The sequence below is a fragment of the Populus euphratica genome, unplaced genomic scaffold (assembly GCF_000495115.2).
Source record: "Populus euphratica unplaced genomic scaffold, PopEup_1.0 scaffold129.1, whole genome shotgun sequence".
Taxonomy (NCBI): Eukaryota; Viridiplantae; Streptophyta; class Magnoliopsida; order Malpighiales; family Salicaceae; genus Populus; species Populus euphratica.
The window spans coordinates 577,635-587,971 of NW_011499907.1; the positions used below are offsets into that span (position 1 = coordinate 577,635).

General features: G+C 33.2%; 2 protein-coding genes across 2 annotated transcripts; both read right to left on the minus strand.

Moving 5' to 3' along the window:
• Nucleotides 1-123: 123 nt before the first annotated feature.
• Nucleotides 124-3,062, minus strand: LOC105133479 (Pentatricopeptide repeat (PPR) superfamily protein). Its single transcript, XM_011037500.1, has one exon. The coding sequence runs from the start codon at nucleotides 2,818-2,820 to the stop codon at nucleotides 910-912; it is 1,911 nt and encodes a 636-aa protein (XP_011035802.1). The 5' UTR covers nucleotides 2,821-3,062; the 3' UTR covers nucleotides 124-909.
• A 2,863-nt stretch (nucleotides 3,063-5,925) lies between these two features.
• LOC105133480 (vesicle transport v-SNARE 13) lies at nucleotides 5,926-7,885 on the minus strand. The gene is made up of 5 exons (XM_011037501.1): nucleotides 7,552-7,885; nucleotides 7,416-7,474; nucleotides 7,135-7,323; nucleotides 6,565-6,735; nucleotides 5,926-6,261 (listed from the first exon to the last, which is right to left on the minus strand). Exons 1-5 carry the CDS (start codon nucleotides 7,652-7,654, stop codon nucleotides 6,112-6,114), a joined length of 672 nt encoding a protein of 223 aa, XP_011035803.1. The 5' UTR covers nucleotides 7,655-7,885; the 3' UTR covers nucleotides 5,926-6,111.
• Nucleotides 7,886-10,337: the final 2,452 nt, after the last annotated feature.

Consider the following 10,337-nt stretch of genomic DNA (forward strand, 5'->3'; position numbering starts at 1 on the left):
TTCTGTGAAAAATGTATGATTTCTGGAGATGCTGGGGATCGAACCGTCGCACATGCTTTACCATTCAAGCTACATCCCCATTTGTTGAAAGAAACAGTATCAACTATTTTGTTCGGATATTACTTCATTCAAGCAAGATATGAACAAAATACTAATCAAGTACCATAGTGTATAATGAACAAAATTTAATTAGTACAGCATGGTGCTTGATCTTGTCGATGAGACATATTCTCTTCGATAAGTTTGTTTCTGATTGAACAATTGCTCCTGTAAATAGCCTTTGCTGTGCCCTTGGTGAATGGCAGCGTTTTGACTCTGAGAATTCTTTGATTTACCCAACCAGATTTCAATCCTATTTGTGAGATGATGAATCTGAATGCATGAAAGCAATGATTGGATCCTAAAAACAAAAGAAAGAGTTCCACCAGGCAGTGCAACTATTTCCTCAAATATCTGAGACACCATGCTTTTCCAACCAACAACAGCGGCAGTAGTACACAAAGCTTACCCAACAATTCCACTGAGAACATCACCATTCTCATCAGTAGCCTATGGTGGATATCTGACTCTTGTCACCCCCATTCAGCAAACAATGTAAAGGAAAATGCCTTCAAAGAAGCTAGGGGAGCAGCATTGTGAAAGAAACCGCCTTTTCCTTTTCAACTCATCATCAGCCTTGCAAACAACTTTCTTTCAGCTTCAACCAATTCTTCAACCTCCCCTTTGTAATTAAATCCCTCCCACGATGATCAAAGCCAGATTCCAAAAACAATAATGTTGTTATCTGATGAGTCCTTGTACGCAAGAGCAGATTTTAATGAAGAGGGAACTAAAACATTTCAGTCAAGCGGGGACTCCGTGATGCGGCTCATCAATTAATTTCTTCAAATATCTGCTTTGCATTTATGTTTACCAATAATCAGAGCAAGAACATGAACCATGCTTGAAACAATGAAAACGATTCCGATCTCTAATTACAATTTCTCGGTTGTATATCTTAGAAACAATTTTAATAGCAGAATGACAATCTAGACATATGCGTAGATTCTTGAATATATGAAGAGGTGCACCAGGTTTTGTGCTTATAAGCCCAAAACAGACTGCCAGCTTTTCGCTGTGCAAGAACAATGCCTGCTCTTTCTCCTCCATCTCCTCACTGCTACCCTCCCTGCTATCAGAACCTGGAAAAACTTGGTTAGTAGTATTGGGTACATAACCAGCCAATCTCAACCTTTGAATCATATTATTCAATGCATGATAAATTTCCTTTGTCAGTGGGTGTGACTTATCCCCTGCACTGAACTGATGAATATTGCCACCAACATAAATAGAACTCACTCCAGGGACCTTTCTAATACCCTTACACTTAAGGATTTGTCTGAGTGAATTAGCCTTGTCTTGCTTTCCTTCTAAAACATACATGTTCGAAAGCAATACATGATATTCTGTATTATGCCGGTCCATCTGGATCAGCTCTTGCAGAATTCGCTCACCAAGCTGTAACTTTCCATGGGCATTGCAAGAACCCAAAAGGGATCCTAGAACAACCTCATTTGGACACATTGGCATCTTCTTTATCAACATCACAGCTTCTTCTAAATGACCGGCCCGGCCTAGAATATCCACCATACAAGCATAGTGTTCAATCTTAGGTGTTGTTCCGTATTCTGATTCCAGACTACGAAAATAATGGTAGCCTTGATCAACTAAACCTGAGTGGCTGCAAGCACTTAAGACGGCCATAAAAGTTAGATCATCTGGCTTAGCTTCTTCAATCATTTTTGGGAATATATCCAATACAAATTTACCCCTTCCATGCATCGCTAGCCCACCAAGCATTGCATTCCACGCCACCACATTCCTTTTTGGTAGGTACTCGAAGACTTTGGATGCCATATCTATCCGGCCACATTTTGCATACATGTCCACCAAAGCTGTACCCACCATGATATGCATCTCCCTTCCCATTCCCTTCAAAGCATAAACATGAACCCACCTCCCCATCAAGACATCCCCTGATTGTGCACACGCGGATAAAATTGAAGAAAGTGTAACAAAATTCAACCCTAATCTGAACCTCAAAACCATTTCATCCAATAGTAAAAACCCTTCTCTAGAAAACCCATTTCCCACATAACCTGCAATCATTATAGTCCAACCAACCTCATTCCTCTCCGGCATCTGATCAAACACCACTCTCCCACTCTCCACCCCTTCCCATTTCACCACCCCCTCCAACAGTGTACTCCACGAAACCACATTCCGCTCATTCATTTCACAAAAAACTCTTCTCACCTCCTCAACTAACCCACACTTCACATACATGTTCATTACCGCATTACACACCTTAACCCCAAGCCCCAAACCCATCTTCACAAGACACCCTTGCGCTTGTCTTCCCATCCCTAAATCCTCCACACGCGTACACAATACAAACACAGAAATCATGGCAACATCGTCAAGAACAACACCCTCCTTCCTCATTTCTTTGAAGAAACAAAACCCTTCAGAAGGTTTGGTTCCGTGTTGAACAAGGGAGGTTAACAGGGTAGTCCAATCTGTAACGTCTTTATGTGAGTGGGGGATTTGGTAGAATAGGTGGCGTGCAGAGGATGTAACGCCACAGGCAGCATACAAGTGGTGGAGGGCGTTGAGGAGGAAGGTGTTTGGGGATGAGGAAGCAAGTCCGGATGTAAAGATAACGGCGTGGAGTTTTTTGCCAGTGGAAAGAGAGGAGTTGCGGGCGCAAGAGCGGAGGAGAGAGCGGAAGTGCGCAGGGAGGGATTGGAGAGTGGTGAAGTTGATGGTTGAACATTTCATATGAATTGGGTTTTGGAAAAGAATGTGATTTGCTTATTCTGAGGATTTTCTAAGCTACCAAACTAAACAGATCGGTCTCCTTCCTTCCTTCCTTCTTACCTGTGCAGAGTAAGACACTGATAGCCTTTTTGCCGCCTCTTCTTCCTTTGGTTCTTTAGAAAACCGTAGCCGTTAATGAATTGCCTCGTTTTCCTTTAATCTGGGATCAGACTGTTGGGCTCGGCCCAGCATTAGTTCCTTCAGATTTTACCCGCCAAAAAATGAAGATATTCTTACTATTATATATATATATATATATATATATATATATATAGATTATGAGTTTTATTTATTTTTCTTTTATTATTGTTCTCAAATAAAAAAGATAAAGATAAGATAATGAAGATAAAAAAAATTAAGATAAAATTATGTTTTATAATGGTGTAAAAGATAAAGTAATTCTTTATGTATGTTTTTTGGTTACGATGGATAAATAAGATAAAATATAAAAAATTATATTTTATCTTTAATATATATTATTATTAAATTTATATATTTTTAGAAAATAATCAGATAATTTTTTTAATTTAGTTTATATTAAGTTTTAAATTAACAATATTATACTAACTCTAGTTATAAAACCAAGATGGACCTAATAAGTTGACCTAAAACCAAGCAGATTTGAGGTCTTGATTAGTCCGAGTTTAAGTAAAAATAGATTAAGGATTAAAAATCAAAGTCAATGCATGATAAAACACGGGTTTTATATATATATTGACTTGAATCAACCTGAATTATCTCTCCCTCCAATCAGTGATTCAAGCCTTACTCTAGTCAATCCTTAAATTGGATTTAAAACTATAATAATAATAATTTTATTCTTTTATTAACATAGGCTGACTCTCCTGATCTATGATCCGAGTTTTGTTCTAAGTTAACCGTCTAAATTGAGTTTTAAAACTATGACAACAACTATTTTTATTTTTATTTTGACTACAAGCAACCCAGTTGACCCTCCCAACACATGACCTGAGCCGCCTTACCTCAAGTCAACCTTGAATCATGTTTTAAAATTATAATTAATTTTATCATTATATTAACTTGGATTAATAGTCAACCCCTCTTATGACCCGAGACTTACCTTGAATCGACCTCTAAATTAGATTTTAAAATTATAATAACAATTATATTTAGTTTTATACTAACTCAAGTCAACTTGACCCGTAACCTTAGCCTTGACCAATAACCCTAACTTTACCTTAGATCTATTCCCAAGTTGAGTTTTAAAATTATTATAATAACTATTTTTATTATTACAAGTTTTAGTTGGATAATTTTAGAATTATATTAAAAAATAAAATTAGGAATTTTTTCAAACATAATATATTTTTATCTATAAAATTTTAAAAAATAATTTTCAAGTTTTTCAAATTTATAATGAGTTTAGAAAACAAATTTTAGAGGTTTTCTCTTACTTTTTTTTACAGTTTTTTAAAATAAAAAAATATATCAGCAATATTTTTTTTTCCTTTTATATACAATCACTTTCTAGTAATGTATATATATATATATACTTTCAAATTCAATTAGTGTCATCGATTTAATTTTTATTATGAAATTAATATAAGGATTATTTTTAATTAACAATATAACTTTTTCATGATAGATTTTAATTTTAATTTAAATAAAATAAAATAAAATAAATAATCTATAATTAAATTATCAAGAATAAAATATATTAAGATTAACTAATGGTTCGATTTGTTTTATGAAAAATAGTTATAATTTTATTGTTGAAAACATTCGTCTTCGTTTCAATAAAAGAATACATTTTTTTATTGGAAAAAAACTGAAAAAAAGAAGAAAAAAATAATATTCTCAATAATCTGGTCCATAATACTTTCAAATGTAATGGGCAAATCGTCAGCCTCCATTAAAATATTATTAGATTTAGACAACATACGAACAAGATCCGTTGCATTCAAATTTAATGCTCAAATTGCCGTCGGTATCTATTTGCCCACACTAGCGTCTCTCCACACGTGTCCCTGCTCTGGGCTACAGGTGCAGTGCTCCGAGGATACCATTGTTTCCCTATGCAATCAATAATAACATTTCTTTTCTTTTATTTTTAGCAGGTTATTAGAAATTGATTTTTTTATATTAATTTGGTTTCTTTTCACATGTTTGTTCATTGGAACAGTATCCCTTTCTTTTTCTTTTTTTCTTTTTATTTTTCAATATTAAATTTATTATAAATTAAATTTTGTTATTTATTTTATTTTTCTTTATACAAAATTATTATAGTCTAAATAAAATATATTTTTGTATTAAGTTGATGCTTAATTTTACTATTATCTATTTTTTTAATCAAATTATTAAATAATAATAATTAAAAAAACATAATTATTATGAATAAAACTTCATAGTTCATTTTAATTTATTTTTTGTTGAGTTATTATAATCTCAGAAAAAAATCTTAGTGTTGACTTGGTATTTAATTTTACAAGCACTTATTTTTTATCATATATTTAAATAAAAATATTTTTTAAAAAAAAATTATTAAATGCAATAGAGTTTATAATTCATATTACAGATATGATAAATTGATTTAAATTGACAAAAAATAATTTAATTAGTCATCATTTTAATATTTTTTATTAAAAAAATTATTTTTAAAATCAAACAAGATGTTTTTTTTAACCTGTTATTTCGACCGAGTACATAAACATTATTTTTGGTCCTGTGGCGGCGTGGTTCTGGGAATAATCTAGTACCTGCTATTTTTCTTGAAAATTAATGTCCAGCCAGAACTTCAATTTTCACTTGCATGCACTAGGAGGGCTCCTTTGGTAAAAGATCAGCACCTGACTTTGAGTCAGATGTGTATCGTATAAATTCTCAGCAACAAGGCAACGACTTCTAGCCTGTCACCCAGAAAGCAGAATGCAGCATGTATTTGCAGCAGCAATCTTTGGTAACTTCTCCGATTGCTTTGGGATGGATACTAGTTTCGCTTTTTCTTCACGATCAGTGCAAACTTCTCTGTTCCCAGCCAGCTATGTAAGTTCCTGAATTAATCTCATGTCCAAAAAGAATACCATAATGGGAAAGAGATGCCATGAGTTCATCAAAATTCACTCCATATAATTAAAATGGATAAAAAGTACACGACTATATGTAAATCAAACACTCCACTCATATCAGCAATTGATTGCAAAATCACACACAACCGAATTCAAAAGAAGGAAAAACCAAAAATCATGTCATGTTTTGATAAAACACGCGGGTCGGAAAAAAGGGATATCTTGGCTATTTGAGTTTGAAGTACAAGATCAAGATGATGACAACCACAAGGACAGCAATAATGGCACCAATAATCCACTTGTTCTTGTTGATCCTCCTTGACATGGCAGTCAGCACTCGCTTGCTCTTACCGATGTTGTCATCCACTCCATGAAGCTGAAAATATTTGAAGAACCATAAAATAAGCAGAGGGAATATGGCGTTACTAGTTCCAAATCCCAATTCCATTACTTCCCAGACTCAGTGAAACCCTTTACAGTAAAGCACTGATTAAGATCAAAAGGAAACTGTGTTATGCTACCATGGGCTGCCTTGCTAATAATGCATCAGAATTAGAGTCAGTCAAACTATAACTGTCATTCAACACGTTCAAATATCACTGGTAAATAAAGAAAACAACAGGCTAATGAAAGTAAACAATGTTCAGAGACGGCAGTTTGATGCAAATGAAATCAATACCGTGTTATGGGCATGCAAGAGAGACTGTCGCTGTTGATGCAAATCTTGAAGAATAGACACACCAAGTTCCTCGGTTTCAAGCATAGTTCTTCTACTATCCTTGATTCTGTCACCGGACTGATTTAGCCTTTCTGTTGCCATCATCAATCTTGATCTTTGATCTGCTGAGGCCTATTCCAGATGCCCAAACCACAATTGTCAAAATATATATTCAACACTAAAAACAAGAAAGAGACTCAGAATTGCATTGCAGATTTTAAGATAAGTAGCCACAAAACTACACGAAATGTTTGCTCACAACAGGCTATTCATTTATTCATCAAAATATACACCCAGATTGCTTTTGAGTTTTGATGCTGCACCAAAATACAGATTATTATTACTATTATTATTATAGCGTGTAGCTGGAATTAGAATTGGAGCACACACCACAATGACAAACAGCCTATATATATATATATATATATATATATATGTAACAAATAATGAAAATCAAATCATAATCCTACAGAAAATCTACCAAAAAAAATGCGTAAAAGTACAAACCAACCCAGACAGGGAGTGACATACCGTCAAGGAATTAGCCATTCCAGCTTCCAAGAGCTCATCGCGAGCAGCTGCATTGAGATTACCAGAACCAATTCTTTTAACCTCAGTTTTCAGATTGTTCAAATCTGACTTATACTCCCTCAGCTTAGCCAGAAGAACTGCCTTCACATTCGGTTGCAAGTTTCTCGCTTCCATATCCATTTTCCGAATCTGCAAAATTAATTTTTTTAAGAGATAAATAAAGAATAATACATAAATTCCTGGGTGAGGAGAATCAGGATTAGGAGTTTTTTTAAAGGTACCAAAGATTCAGCATCCTCTAATCCAGCTCTTATTTCAGATATCTTTTGCTTCTTTTGCTCTGTGCAAATAAATATATATTCCACGAAATCAAAATCAGAAGAAAATGAAAATAAAAAATTGAGAAAACGTACGTACCTCCATCAAGAGCAAGAGCAGCGGTGCATTTTCTGGATAAATTAGCAGAGAGCTCGCAGTATTGACGCTCGTATCCTTCAAATATTTCGCTCATCTTTTCCATTTTTTCACCTCTCTATCTATCAAAACCCAATTCCTCAGTTCAATCAATCAATCAATCACGATCGGAAATCCAACTACCTGGTCTGATCGGAGAAACTGATCGGATTCTGGTGACCGGAGCTTCTCGAATCGGCGTTGGTGATGGTTACTTCAAACGACAATGCACGTTTGCTCGGGACGGGACACGAATGAGTCTAGTGGGAGGAGAGGCTGATCATATGTCACGTGTCGGTTTGTGCGGTCGTGTAACTCATGTTTGTTGTGTTGTCTTCGGTATGTGCGCCATCTGGTGAGATTAGTTTTCTCTCCTGTAAGAACCGGGGCATATCCGGTTTAAATTTTGTAGAGTTACTCCAATTACGTCGTCGTTATAACGAAAAATTCAGTACCTATACTTGTGAAACTTTTTAAATTGAGAGTCTATATATATAGAGCTGTGCATATCAGGCCCATGCTATATTTGGATTGGACTCTCTCATACTTGGATCACATGAATTAAAGGCTGATCTTGAAGCTCTATACATAATCAATGCTTTCTCAAACTTTTTGGCCCTAATTGTTTTTGTAATTAGTCTATTTGGCATCTTCAAAGTATTTTGAGAATGGTTATGGTTATTTTTTTAAATGTTTTTTATTTTTAAAAAATTATTAATAATTTTTTTATTTTTTTTAAATTATCAAATGTTTTTTATTTTAAAAAATTTATTAATAATTTTTTTATTTTTTTTTAATTAGCATATCAAAATGGTATAAAAATATTAAAAATAGCAAATGCGCTCCAGGTGGAGGAACAGTCTTTGAACTGGTTCTGATAGGATACCAAACATAAGATTATTAAGGATTGCACGGACATGTCATTACTATTACTACGGGGCTTGGAATCTTCTTTAAAAACTCTTGAAATATTTCTGGATACTTTAAGAATATTCGCATTTGAAAACCAGTCGACCATCTTCAATCAACACATGAAATCATCAATAACTGGTTTCTTTGTTCGAGGATTAACCATGGATCCTCCAGGTGGAGGAACAGAATGGCCCTTGACAACTTCGTTAATTGGGAGCCAAAGCCAGAATCATACTATATATATATATGTGTCTACTAGCATGCTAATCACTTGCCTAATCTACAGCTTAGTACGTAATAGTTAATGGAATCTTTTAAAATGGAGGATGAGGAATAACCATAAGCTCCCAAGTGGCAAAGCTCTGGCCAATTAAGGACTTGAAGTTAACCACTCTAATATAATTAATTAGATTATAGACTAGCTCTCATCAACGGGTCTTATTAAGCAGCAGCATCAAAGGGTCATGGCTTCTTCTTCTTCGTCTTCTCTTCCTTTTTTTAATGTTGTTGTGAGAAATATATTCATTTGTATCTCTATCACTCTCTTCCTTGTCGAGAGGATTCTTTCTTGGTTGGTTAAGTCGTCGGGCGGCGCATGCGAGACTTGATTTCTTGCTGCTACTATTCAAGCTAACATGAAGGATGGAAAACCTAAAAAAATGTAGCATAGCCATCACCAAAAAGTGTGAAGCTGCTGGCATCTATGATCTTGTTCGTCTCTTCTTCTGTCATGGCCCTACAGGACAACCTCCCTTCAAGATCTTATACGTCATAGTTTACTGTTTCTTGAATTTGTTTAGATTGGAGAGAAAAGCGAGAGCAATTTAACCTAATTATTCTCTTCCTTGTTATGCATCATCATGACTTGCTGTAAAACTTTCACTTCATGTCAAAAGTAAATTTGATTTGTTTAATATATATTATGTGATTGATGGTCTTAACAAAGTGAAAACTTCATTTTGTGTTATTTTAAAGTTATAGATCTTTGCTTGGTATCATTTACATAATTTCAGAAGAATTAGCATGAGAAAAGGTAGATTTTATATGATATTATTGCTAAAAAATTATATAAATTATATTTTAAAAAATTAGCTTAAGCTTTTAAATTTTTAAGTTGAGGTAGCTTTTTTATATAGTATCCGAGTTTCGATAATTGAATGATTATGAGTTTGAATCTTGTTATTTCTATTTTATTTGATAAAAATTAAATATATATTGGTATGAGCTTGTGTAAATTTCAAATCCAAATATTTTTTATTTAAAAAGATATACTAAAAAATTATATATTAAAATATCGCTTAATAATTTAAACATTTTTTTGGGTGCAAATACAATGGGCTTAGATGTCAAAGAACTTTCTCTATCCAATAATTTAAGTTATTAAGTGAGGTTTCAAAATATGATTTATATTATTTTATAATATCTCTTCTTAAATGAAAGCTCTTTAGACTTGAAATTTATATAGATTCAACCCAATAACTTAAACTATTAGATAAAATTATCCCTTCTTAAATGAAAGCTCTTTAACTTGAAATTTACATAGATTCATGTTATTTTATATTTAATTTTTATTAAATAAATAAAAATAATGAGATTCAAATTCATGATTGCTTAGTAATTAAGATTCTGATACTATATCAAAAAATTATTTCAATCCAATAACTTAAACTATTAGATAAAATTTTAAAATATAATTTATATTATTTTTTAATATTAAACACCTCCCTTCCTTTTTGTGACAATATTAACATTTAACTTTAAGCTTCGGTTGCTTTGATGTATTAAAAAGTTTTTTGGTTTTTTAACTTTAAGAGCATTTAAATAATGGCATTTTAATA